This window comes from Haliotis asinina, chromosome 8 (genome assembly GCF_037392515.1).
Source record: "Haliotis asinina isolate JCU_RB_2024 chromosome 8, JCU_Hal_asi_v2, whole genome shotgun sequence".
Classification (NCBI taxonomy): Eukaryota; Metazoa; Mollusca; class Gastropoda; order Lepetellida; family Haliotidae; genus Haliotis; species Haliotis asinina.
The window spans coordinates 25,093,825-25,117,700 of NC_090287.1; the positions used below are offsets into that span (position 1 = coordinate 25,093,825).

The 23,876-nt window shown below is 39.6% G+C and overlaps 1 protein-coding gene across 1 annotated transcript in view; it reads right to left on the minus strand.

Moving 5' to 3' along the window:
- Positions 1 to 23,876, minus strand: part of LOC137293832 (potassium channel subfamily K member 16-like) — a 33,814-nt gene that overhangs the window by 5,096 nt on the left and 4,842 nt on the right. Inside the window, exons 2-3 of the mRNA XM_067824599.1 lie at positions 7,742 to 7,903; positions 5,295 to 5,627 (exon numbers count right to left, since the gene is read on the minus strand). Of these exons, the coding sequence (XP_067680700.1) occupies positions 5,295 to 5,627; positions 7,742 to 7,903 (495 nt within the window). The remainder of the gene's footprint in view (positions 1 to 5,294; positions 5,628 to 7,741; positions 7,904 to 23,876) is intronic.

The window sequence follows — 23,876 nt, forward strand, 5'->3', positions numbered from 1 at the left end:
TATGTATAAGTCAGTCTCTCACTTCAGTGGTATACGCTGAAACCGTAGCCTGTCCAGTCCATGAAATCAAACACTCATACCTCGTTAGCTCAAGGTCAGTGGTGTTAGGTGAGAATGAAAGAAGATAGAGTATGTCGATTTGAACAAAAGCATAGCAATGCCACTAAAGGATTCACCTGAAATGGGCTTCACACATTGTACCATGTACGGAATTGAAACCAAGCGTGACGACAGAATGCTTTAACCATTAGGCTACCGTTCCACTTCTTTCATGGTATTCTTTGAATCCCAGTGTGAATTTGGGGCAGTGGTCTCCATAGAGGAGGACCTGAGCAACAATTTATTCTGAGAGTGGAAAAACCCTGTAGCTTACCTATATATCATTGTACTCTATGATGCAAACATAATTATGGTATTATTCATGAAACCGTCTACAAAACGACCAAACCAACGTTTGAACATTGTTAAGCTCACTTGAGGTCAAACATTGAAACACCTGTATTTACGAGAACATTGGAAATCCCAAATCACAGAATGTATTTTCTTGCTCTTTAAAGCGATTTGATTGGTCGACTAGTTTGCCTGCTTTTGGTCCGTTTTGGTACGATTTGTTCGACAAGCCCATAAAACAGCAATACGCAAATATTACAGGAATTGCGAAACAGTACACTGGACAATAGGCATGAGCGCATGTATGATGAAGCATAGAAAAACACCAACCACTTATGGCCCAAAATATCGGTACAAAATGTCAAACTAGATGATAATGATTTAATATCACTTAAGAACGTATGCGTGCAGTACTGCCATGTTATTATTCCGCCTGAGTGCCATCATTAACAAAAATATCAAGAAATCGCGCGAGAAATCAATATAATACACCAAATAATATTTTAAATGGTTCTATGATAATTTCATTTGTAAGAACGTGCATCAACAATTAGTTAAAGTGCACTTATAAGCGATGTCAGGCTTACCACATGAATAATACATGCTACCTTGGGTATAGGTCATTATGTCAACTCAACTTATTCAAGGGGATTTACGGTACAAAAACATCGTGCATAATGCGCAACAGGAAATAAAGCCATCGTCAAATTACCGGTGGTTATATGTCAGTTTAGTCAATACTTAATATAGTAGGGGATAATGAAATATACATGTTATTTTCGGTTGACAGAACAAAGGAATGTGTTGACGACAGCATCATGCGCCTGTAGGTAGGTCTGTGAAACAGCACCGAAAGATATCTGTTAGTCTGTAGTGGAACACAGCAGTGCCCAACAATTGAGTAGGGTGTGATTTCTTATTTTGATACTTTTAAGGACAGTCATATTGATTCTGCTTATAAAGTGATTTAATTTGACACGTAGCACCTGTCACGCGCTGTGATCTGGAAGAAGGCAGCGTTCGGTGACCACTACGTTCAATGTTCCACTGTACAACAGGTGCCAAACAAACCTAGATTGTTGACCAGAGACCCAGTTTACACAACAGGTACCAAAAAACAAAACTGCTGACGATCGACCCCGCATTGACAACAGGTACCAAAACGAATTGCTGACGATCAACCCCAAAATGTTAAAGATAGACTCCGTGTTAATAACAGGTACCCCCAAAACATTCAAAATGCTGCAGATCGATCCCGTTCAGGGCGTGCCAGTAGTACAGGAACGACTGGTCCGAATTCAGATTCAACCATGTTATGGTCAAACATCGAACTAAGCTTCTTGAAAATGTCATCAGGTTTCTGGACGATTAAAAATTACCTACATGCGCCTAATCACCACGCAACATTCCAAACAGACAAAAGTGATCCATATATTCATCAAGCTTTTTAGCCAGTTTATTTTTCTCAAAACAAATTAAGATGAACTATATACGATACCTATTTCTACAAAAGACAGAATCAGTTATACAATTCCGACTGCACCCTGGGCACGTGTTTCCCAATTACCATGAAACATTGATATTCCTGTACCACTTTCCTTACGAATAAATGCACAAGAATAGCTCGCGTTCGCTTCAAAACCCACTGGAACATAATGGTCAAAATAAGAGACTGCATCAAACAATACCACACTGATGGGTCATATTTTGAACATATGGCCCTGAAACAAAAATATCAAGGAACAACAAGCAAGTCTCCAATATGTATCAAGTCTAGATTTCCACTGTTTCTGAAAAAGGAGCCTTAAGAATTATTGTTATTTTTTTCTGTAAAATATAGATGTTAGTCTGTAGTCTTGTCTAACGTGGATATGTTTCGGTCAAGGTATATTCATTTTCCTAGGATACATCTTCTTGAAATCATTCACGAGGGCCTAGACCAAACCATGACGTCATGATCAATAGAGGTACTGATAGGAACAGACAACGTATAACCTACACCTCCTTAGTCTTGCATGACACTAAAGATCTTTGTGGATCTATGTCCATAATAGGAGCTTGAACAAGACTGAGTCTTCGCACTTGGTGACACGTCGGGTCTGGATGTAGCTATGGTTGAGCACGTCAACAACGTTGCACACACCATTGCCCGCCGGGACGTGATCAAAGACCAGGTTATTTTAGCATCAATAAGTGATGACTTCATTTGTCGACCAGGTGCTTGGGGCACTTCTAGCAAACAGAACCAAGCTGTCCGTTGTTGTTGTCAACTGTGTATCATGGGACGTAGGATGTATGTGTAGACAATGGTGTGTAGTTGTGTCTAAGGCTTGAACTAAACTGCTAAATAAAGCATAAGGTTGGTGTCCATGTCATGCAAACAGTTAGCCAGGGTTAGGAACATCTGGCGACCAGAACACATGTGCTCTACCATGATATCCAGAGACCCGATCCAAAAAGCATTCGTACCATAAAGAATTATATAGCCTATCACAGAATTAAAAACACGCAGAACTATGAATGCTTTGTAGATCGGGCACCTGTCCTTGTTTTTGAAAGACGTATGACCACAGTCGAAAGAACATATTCGCTGTTAGCGACACGTTGCAAATCACGCTTTTTCACTGTCAGGTTTAGAATGAAGTGCTTCAATAACAGATACTGAATGATGGCGTGAAACATGATATTTTCATTAGCGAATGAATAACGCCACCAACAGCTCTTGGACAGTTTCATAACTATCCCCGTTATAATATTATTATTTGAAAATATTATCGCTCGCCATGCCTAAGTGAACGAGCAAATTAGTTCATCCAAAAAAATACATATTTGAATAGAGATGCTAAACTGGTTGAAATGTTGAAGCTGATTTCCCAAAAACTCAGTATACAGTCTGAAATATTGTTTCGGTTGAATTCTTTTCTTGAATGAAAGGGTAACAGGTCACATTGTGATATCCAGCAAAACATACGATACAATTCCCCAAGCCGGCAGTGAAAGCTTCGACAAGACATATTTACCTCACCCGGAACAAGTATCGTGTCCAATGTTAACTATCATGTAGATAATACTTGATTGCTATCCTTACGTAATTTTTATAGGATAGTGTAATTTGTAATACACATGCCTTGTTAAAATGGAAGTAAATAAAAAACAAAAATCATAATATCGAAACAAGGACAAATTCATAAGTTAGGGATTCAAGTTGTTTTGAAACCGACTTGCCACAGGGCAAGTGACTTCAAGAAAGTAACTTGTCCTGACTAATTTTGATTATTTATAAAAGAGTGATAAATTTCAAAGAACGATAGTTCTAAATTACTATTATTGCGAAATGTAATAGATACATTATGAGCAGATATGAAATGAAATCCAAGTTTATTTGCAGTTTGATACCATAAGTGGAAATTATCTAGTAGTCCACGGATAAGTAAGATGCCATCATTTGATTGCCCGAAATGAAAACTGACTTGTCCCTGGCGTCGGGCGTTGGGATTTTTGGACCCCTGACTTAAGAAAGCGAATAACTGCTTATATTTTACGAAAGTGTATAGGAGAGAGTGTTCCAAGGCAACCATGTCATTTTCGCACGAAATCATTCATTTCCTCCAAAATCCATACCCGATGTGGCCCCTTGAACCGTCTTTTCCCCAACTATCCAAGACGTTGAAAGTAACGAATTAACAGAAGAAACTGTTACAAATTACGTTTCTTTACTACAGATCCTTACGACTGGACTCCGTCGGTAAGGTAATCCAGTGTTTAAAGCGTTCGCTCGTCACGCCAAAGATCCGGGTTCGATTCTCAACACTGGCACAATGTGTGAAGCCCATTTCCGGTGTACCCCGCCGTGGTATTGCTGGAATATTGCTAAAAACGGCGTAAAAGTAAACTCACTCAGTCTCGATAACCAATCAAGGATATTTAGACTAATTCATTTCACTGGATTCATAAATATTATTCAGTATGATCTAATATGCCTAAGCAGTTATAAATTGCTACGCTCCTTCTAAGCCGTGCAAACATGTCGCACAGCATGCTCTGTCCACAGGCAAACTGTAGCGCAAATGGGTTGCGCAGCATAGAGAAAATGACCAGTTTCTTACATGCGAGCGAAGCATACATGAAGACTTGTCATATTACCTATGCTGCGCAACCCCATTTGCGCTACAGTTTGTCTGTGCCCCGTCGTACAGCAATCTCTGACAAATGGAAACCTGGAAATCGTGAAAATCTCTAAACAATGCCCTGCCGCGGGAAAACTTTGACGGTCTGGTACGGAATCGATATTATATCAATCTACGTGTGCCTTACAGAACTTCACTGAATTAGCGCTAAGAAAACACAGCAGGTGTAACCAGTAAGCCAGATGCATTGTGATCATTTTACGAACTCATGAAACCCAGGCAGTCTATGATTTCATAGTTAAGGCATGCTGCCTGAACCTCGACATGAAATATAGAAATACGGTGATGTTAAAGTTTAAAATTGAAATTCATCTGTAAATATCAGTTTCGTATGAAATAAAGAATTGGAATTCAGTGTAACCAGAGTTGTTTGTGGTGTCTATTTTCACATTCACACGAGAAAATTCGGATCGCCTGAAAAGATAATTGTCTGAATAGGTTAATGAGACCCATGTTCCGTTATGACAGTCAGCACAACTTACCTCACTCCTGCTCAAAGATACAACTAACCGATAGTGCAGCCTCCAAAACCTACAGTCTAGACAACTTACCTCAGTTCTACTCAAAGACATAACTTACCGATATTATGGTCTCCAAATTCTATAGTCTACACAACCTGCCTCCCTTCTACTCAAAAACACACCTCATTGATAATATGGTCTCCAAATTCTTCAGCCTGGACAACCTAACCCACTCCTGCTCAAAGACACAGCTTACCTATAATGTAATCTCCAAATCCTATAGTACTGAGAGTGGTGAAACAGAAGTAGAGCGCCTCCATGATGTTCCATCCCTCCACGATATGAAACACAAAGGAAGGTATGCCGAACATGAGAGCCAGTCCCAATACAATGATCAGCACCATGTTGAGGACCTTGTTCACGACAGGCTTCTGGGAGCAGAGCTTGAGCTGGTTCACCTTGTTGGATAGGGCTGCTAGTTGTTGACCAAGGCCACTCAACATCAGCATTGTGACCGGGATGCCGACAATTGCGTAAACCACACACACTATCTTCCCAATGATGGTACTCGGGGACATATTGCCGAAACCTGTGATTGAGGAACACTTTTATTATTGTTAAATTGTAAATATTGATCCTGTAAATTGTAATATTGAATAGGAGATTGATACGTGTTATGGGTCACGTTTCGTATCATAAAAAATCAGTGCTACTAGTATTTTAGCGGCAGGCGTTTAAGGTAGTTCTGTAGAGTTACCTCCCTTTGAGAATGTTTTGACTGAGGAAACACCAGGCTGGCCGAGAAATTTCTAAGTTAATGGCAATGGTCGTATTGTGTTCGAATATTCAGGAAACAGTGACTCTGTATATAAAGGCCGGTTGTGTTGACGACAAGGACACACGAACGGATAACTGGAGTACATCATTCGGCCAACATCAAACTGCCTGCTTTCTTCAACGCTTGACTTACATGACAGATGCCTGACCGCTCGCCGTGTTACATTCAGTGTAACTGTTTCTCACTCTCAAACCAAGACTTTGGTGAGTTGATATTACATTTGTGATCCATTACTTTAGGGTTGACTCAGGACATGCATTGTACATGAAACCGCTTTTGTGAATCATTGTATCTTGTTCTCTGCTCACTGCTAAATAATTGAATATTTTAGACTTGTCAGTGTTATATTTTGCTGGTTCAGAGGATTTCTTACACTTTGTGTCACGGCCAATCATTAACCGTAAGATTATTGAATTAATCCGGGTCCAGGACCCACATCCACAAAGCGATTTTACCGCTAAGACCGTAACTCACATACTAGAACATTACGACGGTCTCAGCGCTAAGATCAATTTGTGTTGTGGGGTCGCCCGGTTTCACAAAGTGATCGTAACTGCGTAACTCCTACAGTTAAACATAGATTTACGACAGTCGTAGAGCTACGATGTCAGTGGGTTCCTGTTTCACTAACGATGCTATACTCCTAAAAGGGAACACCATACTCTGTGGCAATGGAGTCGCCGAGATCCATGGTGAAGGGGATTTGAGAGATTATGATTTGTACCCGAGGTTTATGCATAATTTCAGATTTCAAAATCCTATACGTTAGTGGAACACCGATTTACGTTATCCGATATATTCCTAAAATATTTACGTGGCATTTACAATTTAAAAAGCGCATTTTCGGACAAGAGATTCGGTAGAGATTCCTTGGTTCACATTTTACCCCAGAACTCTTAAGGGACACGATGATATGATTGAGTTAAGTTCAATTCAAATCGGAGCACCTTCAGAATACAGCTCAACAACTTCTGTGAAGATGTTAGAGTTAGGTTAACCTAGTCTAACTTAACATTAACCCAACCCAAACCCTATACTTACCCTGATCACCTACAATTACGTAAAAGAGTATTGTGACGTGTTTTTAAAGTTTCCGGTGCTGTTCTTTAAAGGTAGGCCTGCAAATCAGCAGTTTGCAAGATTGAAACAATGTCATTTACGTCTTCGAGTTTCAGAATTTAACGGTTGTCTAGAAGGTGCTTACATGTTGTGCCATGTCGTCACTACCTAAACGTAGCAGTGTTATTCATTCTAGAACAGTGTATAAAAGTGTTTCTGTTGACATTCAGTAGGGCGAAGCGGTATGCTGCATTCAGACACGTGCTATATTCAGACTGTTCTGGAAGGTACTACTAGCAAATGGGTCATTCTAGGGTCTGACCGTGAATATTATAGAAAGTTTCAAAAACAGTTACGCTAAGTTTACGAATGTGCCTTTACCTCATACATCTCACCAAGGTCTCCTTTCGCCCTGGATACACGGTCTAGACCAACCAGCAGAGTATTATCAGGACTATTATCAGTCTTTATTGGTAGAATCACTGTGTACTACCACTCTGCTGAGTAATACCATATTGTAATTACTTTGCAGTGATTTGTAAACTTAGTTATCGTTGGAACGTCTTGTGGACCGTCTTAGTTACCGACTACAATTTTTGATTACATGTACATTGTATATCATATTTCTTTGTAGTGTTTTGGGTTTTTTTCCATTCAATTCTTTTACGGTCTGATTTCCAGTTAACGTGAGAATCGTCACATAACACTACTTACCTTTCGTCATTTAATGTCTACTGTGAGCATTAATCAGCGAAAACACAATTAAATACACTAACACTATTTATTTAAAGCCTTGGTATACACACCGATTGTCGTTACTACAGAGACAGCAAAGCCGAAGGCTCCCCCGAAGTCCCACCTGTCCAGGTTGGTTCGGTTCTCCACGGCATAAGACACAAGCTCCTTGTCCTGGCTTGCATGTTTTAGAAGCTCATGCAACACGTCACGTGACACGCACGAGTAATTCCCTGAAACGTACACATATGTATTTTCTTATAAAACAGGAATGATAAGAACAATGACGTTCTAAATCAAACTTCAGGTTAAGCTGTCCATCAGTCTCGAGTTTACCCTCGGTCGATGTTCTTCCGCTCCACCTTGTATCTCTTTAGAAATACCTCCCATTTTAAAGATCTCCAGATATGTAAATATATACTCCTTACCCATTTATGTGCCAGTAACAGGATTGCAACCCTCGTGGATACCTGTTAACCATAAATTCCTACATGTGGATCGGCTTTCTGTGGTATATCGTTTTCACTCAGTTTCGAAACTATCACCCACTCACTCACCTTCAAGTATAGAGGAAGGCCAACCATAAAGCTTTCCCCAAGTTTCCAGATATTGACTGACAGACAAACTGAGGACATTTGCAACACTGACCATTGTGTTTATAACAAGAGTCATCTGCTCGGGATATGATTACTGTTTCTTCTTCATTAGAGTGAGTGAGTATGGTTTTACGCTGCTTTTAGCAACATTCCTGCAATATCACGGCGGGGGACCCCGGTAATGGACTTTACACATTGTACCATTGTAGGGAATCGAACGAATTTCTTCAACGTGACGAGTGGATGTTTTAACCTTTAGGCTACCCAACTACTCCACATCTCCTTAGAGAATTTTTTGTCAAAGATTTGCCCAACTTCTAATATTTGGAATAAAAATTCATAGCGATCTCTGATACCAGCCTGTTTGCCACGTTTCATTTGTATATTTCTTTCGTTTTTTTTTTTAAATAACGCCCCAAACATCACCACACCCGATAACCTTAAACACATATTTCTGAGGAGCATTTTTTGTCAAAGATTTGCCCAACTTCAAATATTTGGAATAAAAATTCATAGCGATCTCTGATATCAGCCTTTTTGACACGTTTCAGTTGTAAATTTCTTTTGGTTTTTTTTAAATAAAGCCTCAAACATCACCTCACCCGATAACCTTAAACACATTATTACTAACCGTTTTGCTACGTTCTGTGCTATTCCTATTCCACGACTAAAGAGGCCCATCACCAAACCCCACTACCGGCGCCTGAAATCAATTCAGTATTTCTCTGTGATCGACCAGAAGATGATTTATTCGTTAAAGAACGGAACTTCGTTTCAACAGTTTTCGTTTCTTCTGTACTGGAACGCGTCCTCATAAATTCACATCAATTCATAAGAATAAGGTAACCAGGTACCAGGGTTATATCGACTCGAGTAATGCACATCAATCTGAACGCAAGCAAGGTGCACTAAGTAATCTGGACCGATTAAGGATGTGTGTCGAATAATTACCGATCCTAAAAAGTCAATATATCACATAACTAGTCATATTCAAAATATGTATAACACGCTGTCAATGCAATGCTTTAAATCACTAAGCCGACAAGACTCCTACGATCACTGACTTACACGATATGGCATTAAAGGCGATTAGGCCCAATGCCAAATGGTGGATGAAACATTCTGTTGTTCGACGGTATAGGGCAGCGCCATTCATACACTGCGTACCTGTTCAGTTTGACATTCACAGTTGGAACATATTCCAAGTTTCTGCATGTTATTCTTAAAAGACACAGACATTCAGTTAGCGCTTACAGTGAAACACGTGCTTTTTCACAAATGAACTGGAAAACAATGCATTTTCTGAGCCTTTGATAGCCATTTAGACATTGGAAGATTGGGAGGATTAGGGACTGCTTCTGAGCTTCTTAATCAAATCAGACCTGAGTAAGAATAAATCAAACATATTACTCGTTGCGAAATAACAAATGGTATCAATATAAGTAAAACAAATTCAATAACGTAAACGTTGATCGGTGGGGGATTTTAAAATCAAGTTAAGATCCACCTAACAAAACGCCTTAAAGACTCCTACTCCTTACATGGGGAGAAACCCTACCCACTCACTCACTCACTCACTCAGTATTTATACATTTCCACATTAACAACCGTAGTCGAAATAGCAGCTATACATATGATCTTAAACATCGCGTTGAAAGGAAATATTATATCGTTATTAACAATAGCGTGACTGCCGGCTAATCGGACCGACATGTTTGGTATGAGGAGCAAATGCACTGACCACTGGGATACCCTGACGCGTTTATTCGGTTCACAAGACGTTCCAAATAATTCTCCAGTTTCCATTCTGACAATATTGCAATGTGCACGACCAAAGGTCATCCTTTATACGCCCAATACACTGCACCCAAGCTAATGGACACCACTAAATTGTTAATATCTTCAGCCAGATCCTCTTGAAGATCCGGGTTAGAGGTGATCGTCAGTATCCATGCTTGTTCCAAAGGCATGAAGTCAAGCTTGACAAAGTATTTTTTTCAAGTTATTGTAGATTTCTATCCCCTTTTGGTATTTGGATTCTATTGATATCATTTACAGGGATGTCTATATATGACATTCTATATTTTATTATTGCTAAGGAGCACAAAAAAAAAAACCAAAACAAAACCCAAACCAACACATCTACGCCAAGCTTCAGTTGGTTCCTCCATCCAGCATCTGTAAAATTGCTGTCGAGACTAAATCTTCCATAAACACAAAGGACGTTGATAGTGACTTCAGGTTCAAATATCAACTCATTATCCTGCTTTCTACGATTTTGACCGCGGACAAGATTAGAGTGAGTGAGTGAACTTTGTTTTACGCCGCTTTTAGCAATATTCCAGCAATATCATGGCGGGGTACACCAGAAAATGGGCTTCACACATTGTACCCATGTGTGGAATCGAACCCGGGTCGTCGGCGTGACGAGCGAACGCTTTAACCACTAGGCTACCCCACCGCCCCGACAAGATTAGAGGTCATCGTACAAGAAAGGCTTGACCTTCAAACCCCATTAATCTGCACCTATCACAAGAGCTTCATAAATATTCCAACTTCGTTTTATCAATTGTAAATGCTACATCCCATCGAGATGGTGATATATGGACAAAACCATCAACCCTATTTACTTGTGTCGTAACCGGTCCTCCACTTGGCATGCAAAAAATATATATTAAGTATATTCTGCACTGTTTCCGGTTCCGTAAATCGTTTCATAAAAATATATATAGAAACAAAACAAACAAAAACCAAATGAAACAACAAAAATGAGCCAAATCTGATGGAATCTTCGAGCAAAATATCGTCATGACGTCACAAAGGAAAAAGGTGGGTGGAGTGTAAGATTTGTCATGCACTTATCCAGTTTTTGACAGCTTATGGCCAAAACGAAAGTATCTGTGAGTGAATGAGTATAGTTTAACGTCACTTACAGCCATATTACGGCCATATCAGTGCGGGGGATACCAGAAATGTACTTCACACATTGTACTCACGTAGGGAATCGAACCCGGGCCTTAGGCGTGACAAGCTTTAACCACAAGGCTACCTCACCGCCCCTATGAAGGGTTATAGCTGCCTGTTGCTGCAACTCATTCATTCTCGATTCAGTGAGGGGAGTAAATTGTTTTTTTAAGTGGAAGGGAAAAAATTACCTTGACGACCCGATGCCATCACTGATTCTTATTAATTCACTCCCATAATTCTCTCCACTGTTACACTCACAACCAATTTGTACCTTCATTGAAAGTTATTGTGCACTATGCCCACCGTCTTAATAGTCTGTTTTTCATGTTTCAACACGGTTGTGTGATTATACCGTAATTGTTGGATTCGAACAACTATGGTTTGTCTGTTCCAGACAGGTTGCAGCGTGTATTGATCCAGATTATTAGTTCAATTGAGTGTCAAACCAAAGGAAGGCACTGTATTTGCTTTTACTGTTCAATAGATGAAGTATGACAACTGTCGGTTCTCCGGGGATATGGTATTGTCGTAAACTGTCAGCCTCTGACTACGGTGCAATATTGACAGGAACTAGAGCGACATTTCCTCTCGTTTAGCTGACGTCCTGAAGCGTAAATCTCCCAGCAATCAGTGCGCCACCTGTGGAGATCACAACGAGGAGGCCACGTGACATTGTGTGACGAAGTCTGTTTGTCGGGGTTTAATCCGCGATGAAACGTCCTTTATCAGGCCTGTCAGGATCTCACGGATGTCTAACCAGATGCAACATTCATGACTTTACTCATGCATACAATTGGCTGTCAACAAGCTTTCAGTAGACAATAGCCCTGTTGTATACGACAGAAGCTGTTAGTTAGCGATACGACTGTTGTTTGTAAATAATGGAGTATGGACAGCCCAATCCGGTGACCGACATAATGAACATCGATCTTCGCACTTGGGACACAATGACACGCATTTTTCCAAGTCAGCGTGTCTTAACAACTTTGTCTCTACAGCCGCAATCACCTCACCTGAGAAACTCTCCCAAAACATTTTTATTCCATTCCAACACCGCCGACATCGAACCTAAAACATACCGCCTCCTCATATAAAATGTATTTCAATCAGTCGATGCCACAAGTCCAAAGAATACGTGAAATTGTATTAAGAATTACAATACACGACAAGCAAGAACATTATTTAGATTATTCTGTCTTTGGTTTTTTGGTTTGGTTTTGTTATAATTCCCCGATCGACTGACCCATGTTCAGAATTTGTACTTGTATGTCTTGAAACAATGCTGTGATGGGATGTCTTGTTCTGAACTTGCAATCTGAGTGAGGCAATGCTATGTCATGCAGTGATAAGCAATACTTAGCGGCCTTGAACTTGAGTTCGATGTTTAGGGCCGTGGTTAAAGCGTTCACTCGTCACTCCAAAGACCCGACTTCGATTCTTCACATGGGCACAGTGTGCGAGGCCCATTTCTGGTGCTCCACGCCGTGATATTGCTTGAAGATTGCAAAAAGCGGCGTAAAACTAAAGCCACCCACTCACTCACTATTTGATGTTTACATATAAATTAGCTGCCAACAAACAAGATCATTCGAGGTTGGTATATGTTATTATACTACATTGGAATGCGTTTGAAACACTGAAATGTATCAATGCATTACGCTATTCAATCTATATGCAGAAGGTGCTGAATCTATTGGAACAAGTCACTGACAAAACGCAGTAACGTTCCTTATCGAGAACAGGTATAAATGATCAATTACCAAGAAGTACTTTTCACTTTCCATTATCAAACTTCTACACTGTTGTGAGAACTGCAAGCTGTACTGCTCCCTGTTTCCGGAGACAAGGTCATGCGAGTATTATTTCTGGCACCTCGTAACTAATCACCACATGAAACATGAATTATTGCGTATAGTTGCTATACACTATATACACGCGCGCAATCATTCAGACTTCTGGTAACCATGGCGACGGTGGTGCCATATTTGCATCCATATTGCACAGCGTTGTCGGGTACGGTGATTAGACCATATATTTTGTTTTCTTTCATGACGTTTTTGGTTTGCAGTTGTTTTGGGATGGTCGCAATCGACGTAGTGACACAGTTATGTATACAATATAACAGTTCATAGTTTCTATTGGCCGGTCAGGGAAGAGGAAACATATTGATTCACCATATTCTAAAACGTATGTCGTTTCCAAAGGATAATTATCAAACATTTGTATTGTTCTAAGAAACATTTGTCGCAGGTTCCATCTTTGTAGCAGTAATTGGGTACCTCAATTTCCCACAATGTATTTGATGAACGGTTGTCTTATCGCTCAGAAAACCAGTAAACGCTTCTTTTGATAATGCCAGAGCAAATATGAAATGGAAATATACAAATATATATCCTACCCTTGTGCAATCAATTTTTTAGAATCAATATACGCCGAAAATATTACAGTCACTTCACATTCTTGACAGTTTCTACCGGCAACAACCTCAAACTAAAGTTTCGGGACTCAGTAATATTTCGTGATATCGTAAATGTGACGATGATTCTTTGTGGTAGCCAACATGCCTGTGATCCTGTACTGTACAAATCGTGTCCAGAAAGAAAACACATAAACGGCATGTTTAAATCTGAATATATTTAGGAATGTGCTAAAATCCAAACCTGAGCTAATGAAACCCGTTTTCAACGTAACACACCTAAACTTCTTTAGACCCGAGTGAGTGAGTGAGTTAATATTTAACGTCATATCGGCAATATCTAGGCCATATAGTGACGAGAACACTTAACATTTAAAGGGAATATATGCATATTTTAAAAATCTGTTAACGAAGGGCAGTAAAACAACTAGAATATTACCTTTACAATATGAAACTAATATCACTATTTGGACAATACAGTATAAAATACGGGATATAATTCACCAACAACCGAAGGCAGATCACCATACTAGGGACCATAGGGACTTACACTACATTTACTTCCTGCATGGACCCTAGCTGGATTTATATCATCCCTTCAGCTGTAAGCAATTTAGGAAATCTAGCCGTACATTAAAAAGACACATATTCTACGATTAAAATTGTGGAAAGTTTTAATTTACTTTGAACATGTGTGGACTTCTTTAGACCCGACCTGTCAAAGGTAACACATTTTGATTGTGGCTTTTCGTTTATGTTCACAGCTTTTTTCGCAGTGTTTGTATCAATTTCAAACACTTTCGACCTCCCACTAACTTCACACCGACAGCTCAAGGATACAAAAACGTCAAATGTCAAACGTCAAATGTCGTCATCCACGTATTGCGAATTAAGCTCCTACTCCACAAGGTGGCTTAGACTTTGTAAGGTCAACTGTGTAATGACCTTGACCTTCTTCAAGCACAATATCTGATACTGCTGGGTTGCACATGTTCTTCTCGTTATCGAACCCCTGATGTTATTGTTGTAATCGTACACCGATTCGTGAGTGTTTCCAAATAACACCGAATGCCACTATTCAGACCCTGTGCCTTTCAAGCGAAATAAAACAGAAATGTGAAGATGCCTAACGCAATTGACATAATATATAAACATCAAAGACAAATCATTGCCAAAATACATTCTGCCAAACGGCGACAAGACCATAACAGGAATTAAAATAGAAAAATTAAATGATAATAAAAACATACTGGAAAGTGTCCCCTTTTTCCATGCACATGTTTTAAGACGCAAATGGTCGGAACTGCATCTAAATTGATCCCATTACAGAGCAATGTTAGCGGTAATGCCCTTCAGCCCGGCCCCATGTTTATCCTGCCTTCGATCTGCACAGGTGCACAACACGCAGACAAGTGTATTTGGCTTGCGTTGTCACGATACAAGCTGATACTCTGTAGCATTGATTCTAGATTTTGTTGAGCTGCAGAACATTGAAGACATCGAAACACGAAACGTTACTGACAACTTTATGCAGATTGGTAACGGATCTGACTTCGGCCATCATTACAACTAAATGGGTTAGGGAGAGCACTTACACGCTGAAATAGAGGCGTTTGGATCAGAAAATAATGATAGCCAATTTGTTACATAATAATGGTTAATGCAGATCCAACTAACTTCATTTGCTACTTATAACAGAATACGTTAAAGGTGAGTAGTGTGTTACATGATAGTGTAACAGATCCACATGGTATAAATAGATACGTAACTGAACACAGAGTACATTCAGGTGAGAATATATAATATAATAGTGTGACAGAGCAATAGGTACATGAACGTTAAAACTGAATTCGCTGAAGATGAACAAAATGGTCTGTAATAGTTAAATATAGATCTAACAGATCTGTAAAAGATCTCATAGCGGTTCTCATAGATCTAATTGATCTAAATAGGTATGAATCTTACACTTGATACTGGATAAAATTGATCCCAAAGACCACAGTACGAGACTTCTATATATAGAAGCGACTTTATCATAGACCCAACAGACCTCAATAGGTACGAGACTTCTACTGAAAAATGGAAAGTTTAATAAAATGGCAATGGACAATGCTTGACAGTTCGTGGCAGACGTTGCCCGAGATCTAAGTAAGGTAAACAGTGTAACAGGCCGCCCAAGCTCTGAGCGCGGCGTGTGACGTCAAACAAAGATGACGTACGAATCAGGTTACATCATTTCCGGAACATAATTTTGACTGCCACTTCCAAGAACAGTTGTTTAGTGATGAATTGTTAGCACAGACCATCAGCTATCGACACGCACTGCAGATATCCGAATCAGCCGACCATACACAGGACCTAACCCAAATTAATACGTCACGTTTACGATGGGAGACTTAACCAGAAGCAACAGAACATGATTTGTAAGGTTGACAGATTTGGAGCGGGCAGAGGAATGGTTTGGGCATCAGGCTGTGTCAATGGTATATCTCGGTTGATTGTCGTCCAGGGGGGTCTTAATGCCATACAGGGAGCGAGTTCTGATCCCAGCCATGCAACCTCATGGTCCTGAACTACCATTTCACCATGACAACGCCACGTTCAATACTGCGGTTCTGACGCGCATCTTCTTACGCGACGCCGGTATGGATGTCCAGACTTGACCCCGTCCTAACACAGTGGGGGACGATCTGGCAAGATGAGTGTAACCTCTGGTGGCGATTGCAAGAGTTGACCAATGGCGACCGTGTCCTAGGTTTAATTGTTCCCACAGGTTCTCCTGCCCGCTGGCAGACGTTGTGAGGGACATGAAGTTAGAAACGGAATGGGGATTGGGGATTCGAATCCGGAAACTGAATATTTTTCTTTTCTATATTCAGGGTACATTAAAAGCATAAACAATCTGACTGCAGTTTTCCATCTTTGAACCTCAAGTTTGAGTTTTTTTCTTCATATTCGGGTTTCAGCATTTAAATCCCGAATCTAATTTTTTTGTTCAGATTCGAAATTATGACCAACAGTGTCAATATACATTATCTCACCCCTTCTAAGGTACTAGGGGCCCGTAGCAAACCTGCATATCTTCAAAACATGAACACCAAAACCTACATTTTTCCATATTTCAACATCAAGTTTGACTTTTCTTCATGTTCGAGTTTCGGCATTTGAATCCCGAATCTGAATATTTTTTCAGATATGTGTTACGAGTGTGTATTTTCTGTATATTTTGTTATTAATTAAGTAATAATTATAATTGGGTCACAACGTTTAGTGTTTTGACTAATAATTATGATGGGTCACATTTCCTATTATAGATTGTCAGCATTTTTAGGATTTTGGCAGCAGGTTTTCCGTAAATTACCTGCCCGTGGTTTTCTATTTGTTACTTCCGGGAGACTGGTAGAGCATTCTGCAGTGTTGGCGATGGTCGTATGTGCCCGAACTTTCAGGAAATGACTGAATAATATAAAAAGGCTGGTTGCCGTGTTGGGACACAGAGTTTAATTGGAGTAATATCTTTCTGCATCTGTCAACGCCTGATCTACTGCTGCCTTACCTCTGGCTGTGTTACATTCTGCATAACTGCTTCTCACTCGCACTAAGACTTTGGAGCTATATTATATTTTGTGACCCATTGCCTTAGATTTTGTCTCATTTGCATTGAAATTGGTATTGTGAAACTGACTTGACACTTTGTATAACTTGCTCTTTTTGATAATAATAACATTTGAATGTTTTAGACTTGTCTTTGTTCTGTTTTGCTGGTTCACAGGAGGTTTCTTACATCGTTTGTCACGGCAAATTCTTAAACGTAACATTTATGACCAACAGTGTCAATATACATTATCTCACCTGTCCTAATGTACTAGGTGCTCCTTATGAGCCCGGTTATCTTATAAACATAAACAACCTATGTACAGGTTTCCATATTTGATGTTCAAGTTTGAGTTTTTTCACATTCGGGTTTCGGCATTTGAATCTCGAATCTGAATTTTCTGTTTATATTCGGGATTCAAGTCCCGAATCTGAATTTTTGTTCACATTTTGGGATTTTTCTTTCGTAGATTCAGCATTCGAGATGTATGTATGTGTGTGTGCGCGTGCGTGCGTGCGTAACATTGTTTAACACAAGCACACACACACACGCGCGCGCGCGCTCTCCTCGTTGTGTCGTCGTCATGGCCTTGCTCGGAGATCACACTCGTTGTGGGCGGCTTCTGTCTCCAAACTTTTTGCCAGTGTAAAATCATGGAATTATCATGCTCTATTCAAAAAAACATTTTCACTTTCTATTTTGTTACCTAGATAATAGCAGTATGATACACATCAATTTTCATAGTGACGCACACGCTGCTTCTATAGCGGGGATTCAGTATAAGAAGTGTCGAGTTCTGCCTGATTTGGGATTCAATTTAACAAGAGTCACGTAGTGGCTGGGTGTTTGTTAGCGTGCATTGTACTATGCAGTAGTCGTACATCCAATACATACCGAGTACTTTGTTTATGATCTGTGGTTATTAACACAAGATTATTAAAAATTCATTTTTCCCCGTTGTTGTAAACAATCAATTCTCTTAATTAAAGAGACCAAAAAATTTCCAAGATCATAAAAAACCTGCATTATCCAATATTCGTGATGGAAGTTACGTCAGTGGCGTGTGAATCATTGGCAAACAAGTTATTAATTCAGAAATAATATGGAGATGGAGGCTCAAGTAACGCGAAATGTCAACAGTGACGTAGTGTCTGCATGCTTTTCTGATTGATCAATTAAGTGAATATTTGCAGGAATCTACTTCATGCGTATTGGGCTTTTAACTTCGTCTCTGCTGCTTGATGGGGCATTATAATGTACATAATAACGTCTTACTTTGTTAATGTAACGTTCGGAGTTATTCCCTTAATCACCTTTCTATGGAATACTTCCAGGGAAATTATTCCTCTGTCGCAAAAAAAGTAAGTGTTAGAATTAAACAAAGTGCGACAATGCGATAACTTTCATGCGCGCAATATTTGAGTTGTTTGATTGGTGTGCTTTGAGTAATAGACACCACAAAACGAAACGGATGATCAGCTTCTGTATTTTCACAATTGCAACGTCTTGAAAAGAAACTATATATACCGAAACTTCACTACTGTGAAAATAAAGAAATCGATTATCCATAAAGTTTTGCCATCTCTATACCACTAACTTCTAGAATGCCACAAATCTTTGAGTAATACTTTATACGTTCACCTTAAGGCGACAATACGACTATGTCCAGTCCGGGATTCCGTACTATTCTATCGGGTTTGGTTGTTCTTTTAGAAATTTACGATATAGAAATATTGGCTTGTCTAGGTTTTGTACTTGGGGTTCTGTATAGTCGGTTATTGACCGGATAATAGGCAATGTAGCAAAAAATATTGAAGCACTGTTTAGAGTTCAGCACTTACGTACAGGTAAATTATGTTAGTAGCCGAATCCACGCTGATACTGAGCGGGTACGGTTTTACACCTTGTTAACAATATCCCAGCTGGGACCGCTATGAAATAATTATTCGATTTTTCCAAACTTAAGGAGGCGGCGGGGTAGCCAAGTAGTTTAAGCGTCACGCTGAAGATCCGGTTTCGATTCCCCACATTGGTCGAATGAGAGAGTCTCATTTCTGGTGTCTCCCACCGCGATATTGCTAGAATATTGCTAAAAGCGGTGGAAAACTAAACTCACTCAAACAAAATTTGAAGAACGCTCCAAATTCATATATCGTTTTGTCAATCAATTTTTTTCCATTTTGTGGTCTTTAGGTACTGATTAAAGTGTGATAGTTGTTTTGTTTGTTTGTTTGTTTTGTTTTGTTGTTGTTTGTTTTTTTTGTAAAAAAACCAAAACGTTTTCAGTCGTAATCCAGTTGTGTGAGGGCGTGTCAGATTATTGCAGGGGTAAGTGATGCTGGCCTCAGTCCAGTGTTACTTTGAGTCTCACGAGTGTGAGTGAGGGTAGGTTTAGACCACATTTAGCACTATTCCTGCAATATCATAGCGGCGGACACCAAAAATGGGCTTCACAGATTGTACCAATTGGGGAATTGAACACGGGCCTTCAAGCTCACGGGCTCGATCAATGCTGACAAACCTAGAAACGCAATCGAAGCAAATTGGAATTCGAAGCCTATCTCTAGTTTGATTGAAGTGATTCACACAAGGTATGTGTGTTCTATAATGTTAGTTTGCTTATATTTTCATCACTTATGGAATAAGTAGTGAGCACACGTAACGGCTGTTCTTCCTCTGTGGACTCTAGTGGACAGTACACTGATAAGTATGGCAAACATGGATGAAAATCAAATAATTAATACAGTGTGGTCTGACTGCGAATATGCAACGCCTTTCGCAAGATGACTGGATACGTTCGCAAAGGCATGTGCTGCTAGCCTAAAGTATCCAAGAGTATGACCTTCCTATCATTACCTTTCAATGGGGTCTTCGCTCATAAACTATGTTTGGATTGTTCATTTGACAGACATAAGTGTATGAATAACCATGAGGCTTTTATTTCATTGTCTTGACAACAAAACCCGAACTAAAGTGTAGACAAATCTGTTCCGGCCTTAAGGCTCCAGTGTCGTGGGAAAGAGAAACAGCATTTACTCGTCAATAACGTGAGAATCTGGTGTCAGATTGGTACTGTACCTTGTCACCCCGAGCTGTACTATTTCGTAACATATCATTTTCTGGTTCGGTATGGTTACCCATGGTTGTCAGGCATTTTGTTCGAATTATTCAATACCCAATTACCTTCTCTCTATAGTATTTGTTAACCGGAATAAAATGGCCCCAAAATTTCATAGTTGGAATATTTAGTTACCAATTGCCAACATTTGATAAATGGAACATGTTCTATATAACATGGTAACTAGGATAATCCTCCCATATTTATAACTTGAATACAATGTTCTCCTTTCTTTTATCAGCTGGAATAATGTGTCTTCTATCATTGCATTAGAAAGTATAAATAGCTCCCCATTTTTTAATTAACTGATGAACAAAAGCAACTCCGTGGTTTATGGACACGAGGTCAACCTTTTGAAACATGTAAAATAGATATACCTGACCCGAACCATCTTTTGCTTACGTAACATTTTATATCTTTTCAAAGGTGAAGGAGACCCTTGATAAATTGAAAATAAAGGCAGCATCCACCCTCGCCCCGATGCCTTCCCTTTCGTAAAAAATTGGCATTTTAATAGACGGTTCGTGGACTGATGACACCAGCTGTCTTCCCCAAAGCAGGAAGGAAAGGCTGTTTTTTCCATTACAGCCAGAGAAAACCCAACAACATCAATTACAGAAGGCATACAGTGAAAATGACGAAATCAGGAGATTCATCAGGAGATGTACTGTGCTGCCACTGACTGTGCTGCCACTGGTTTCAGTCCTCGACGTGTGTATTTTAATGTGTAATACACATATTGCTAAATTACATCCGGTTTTTGAAAGCAATATGTGGATATATCATGCGTTGTTTTAATAAATGTTTTATATCTCTGAAGTTTGAGGAGCTGTGGCTGGACACTTTAGCGACCATGCTCAGTGACCCACGATGCCGAGACATCATTGACTGTATGACCAGCTACTGGATCGAGACTGACCTCCATAGGTCACACTTGAGCCACCACGATTCTGACGGCCCTGGCACCCATAACCATCTGGAAGAGTGGCCCTCTCGCATGAAGATATTGGTGAAAAAGGCGCATCCATACATTTTTTTTATAATTTCTTGTCAAGGAGCAGAATCACACTGTAGTCCGCCTGTTGCAGTTCGGCAGTGGACAAAAACGCCCATCGAAGAAAAAGAAATACAGGGATTTGGGACGCCGCGTGGACGTTCTAAAGCATGATCTTAGGAATAGTACAAATTAACACCTGAGATTCTCACCTGCGTCACGTGGCATGATTTCGGATACGAAATAAAATGAACGAAACATATAATACATTTCTCGTGTTGCCTGCTCTTTCAACAGCATAACCCGGATTAACACCTTGTGTAAACGATGGATTATTTCCTTGTCATTTTGTAGTTCGCTGTAATTGAATTGTCAAATGGACACGACGTCAACCCTTTTTCTATCTGAACCTTGACATTTCACCCAAATATCGACGTCCTGTGCAAACACCTGTTGCCTCAAGTGCATAATCCGGATTATCACCTTCTGTAAACACTGGGTTATATCTTTGTCTTTTTAATTCCCCTGATAATTGGTATGTCAAATGCAACGTCAATCCTTTTTGTTACCTGAACCGTGGCATTTCACCCAAATGTCAGCGTCGTCTGCAGACACAAAATAACATGGTCCCTAGTACGGTGCTCTACCTTCAGTTCCTGGTGATCTATAACCCGTTGTAATTATATCGCATTGCCCTGCATTACAGTAGAAATGTTAATTTGCATGCTAGTTTTATATCTCTATATGTGATAACCTATTCTATTTACTGCCCTTTGTTGACAGGTTTGTATAATGCACTTCTAATTATTCGCCCAAACAGCATGTGTGTAGTTTCTTTTGTCCGTCAGTTTATTTCATAAGAATAATTAGTCAGCATTATATGATAACTAGCACATTAGTCTTCGATTCACTGATGACTGAAGTGATTAGTTTCCTATTATCCGATAATCAGAATAATAGGTTAACCAGTGTCTGACAATTGGACCAATTATTTCAGTAACTCTTTAACGATAATCAGAACAGTCAGTCTCAATTTATTGATAACTGGTATGAGTGGAATTGTACAATCTGATGACCGGACATTTTATTCTGGTCCTCATTACACGATAACAAATGTTCATGATCCCCACATGGTAACTTATAATAAATATGAGTAGACCTAATATAACAACGGTAAATGACACTTCCTAAATTCAAAGTGTTACCTGTTTTGTAACCAGCAAGACGATTCCCTACTCATTAAAGAATTGTAGTACAACAGATGCGATGGGATTAACTAATCTGCGCATTAGGGCTATGTTGGTCAGTTAGGTCAGTAGAATGGTTTTATAATGATTTCCTGTTATTTTCAAGTTGGAACTCATGATAAAGTGAAGGTTTTCACAGCAATTCATGATTTCCTGTGTCCACCAGCCCACCTAGCAAATTCCATATTATTGTATAACCTTCTCCAAGATTAACTTTCTCTAAGATAAAATGAGATTTACTATAGCGTATAAATATTCTGGTAAATTATTGTCGGATCTCAAATTCCAAAATACATAACCGAAATATAAATAATAGATCTGTTTCGAAAACTCATATCGTTTGGGAGTGCTCCAACAGGATGACCTTTGACTGTCAAGGATCTCGAACCACTGACATAGCCAGCAATGAAATCAGCTCAACAACTCAACTGTATTGATACAATTTATATACAATCTCACCTTGGGATTCCTGGTATAGTATTGGGATTTCTATATGGACATTTTTTGTAGATATAGTATATACCCAGAAAACTATGCCACCCAAAAGAGACTTGTCTTCGGAGGACATCCAAGAAATACGCTCCCTTCGCGGTATGGTCACTCGTATTGGATCCACAAGGCTGTACGAGATATGGCGAGACCCTAATGTCTTGCCCGCTGACAAAAAAGCTCCAAATCCGACGGTGCCATCTAGCGCAGGAGTATTGTATGATGCAGAACCTTCTAATATTTTTAATATTAGAATTTGTTCACAACTATATCTTCTCATCACAACGCTTCAAGCTTTCCCTGAATACATAATGATCCACATCTATTATGGCTCGTAAGACACACCAAACTGAGACAACATTTAACACTTTATTGATGTTTACACATACTGATTAAGAATGTTCACGACGTCATATTTCCCTTCTGTTCTGTAAAAGGTGTTTTGGAGCGGCGTTAATATAAGCCATATGGCTTGTTCGCCAATCCACATTTCATTTTGGAAATAAAACCATGTTTAAACCATGCAGAACCTTCGACCCTCTTGCCCGCTATTGTGACACCTCCAACCATCCAGGACTTCTACGATCGTCTGCGGAAGCAAACAACAAATATGTTGGTCGACATCCTGTCTAAGCTGGACAATGAAGAACTCCAAGAGGATATGGAAGACGAGGAGAATATAGAAGAGGAACATTTTGATGTACAGAAGGTTGGGCGGATGGTAGAATCAACCAAGAATTTTGTATACGTTTCGATGACTGCCTTTGCTCTGTGGAATGTCTTG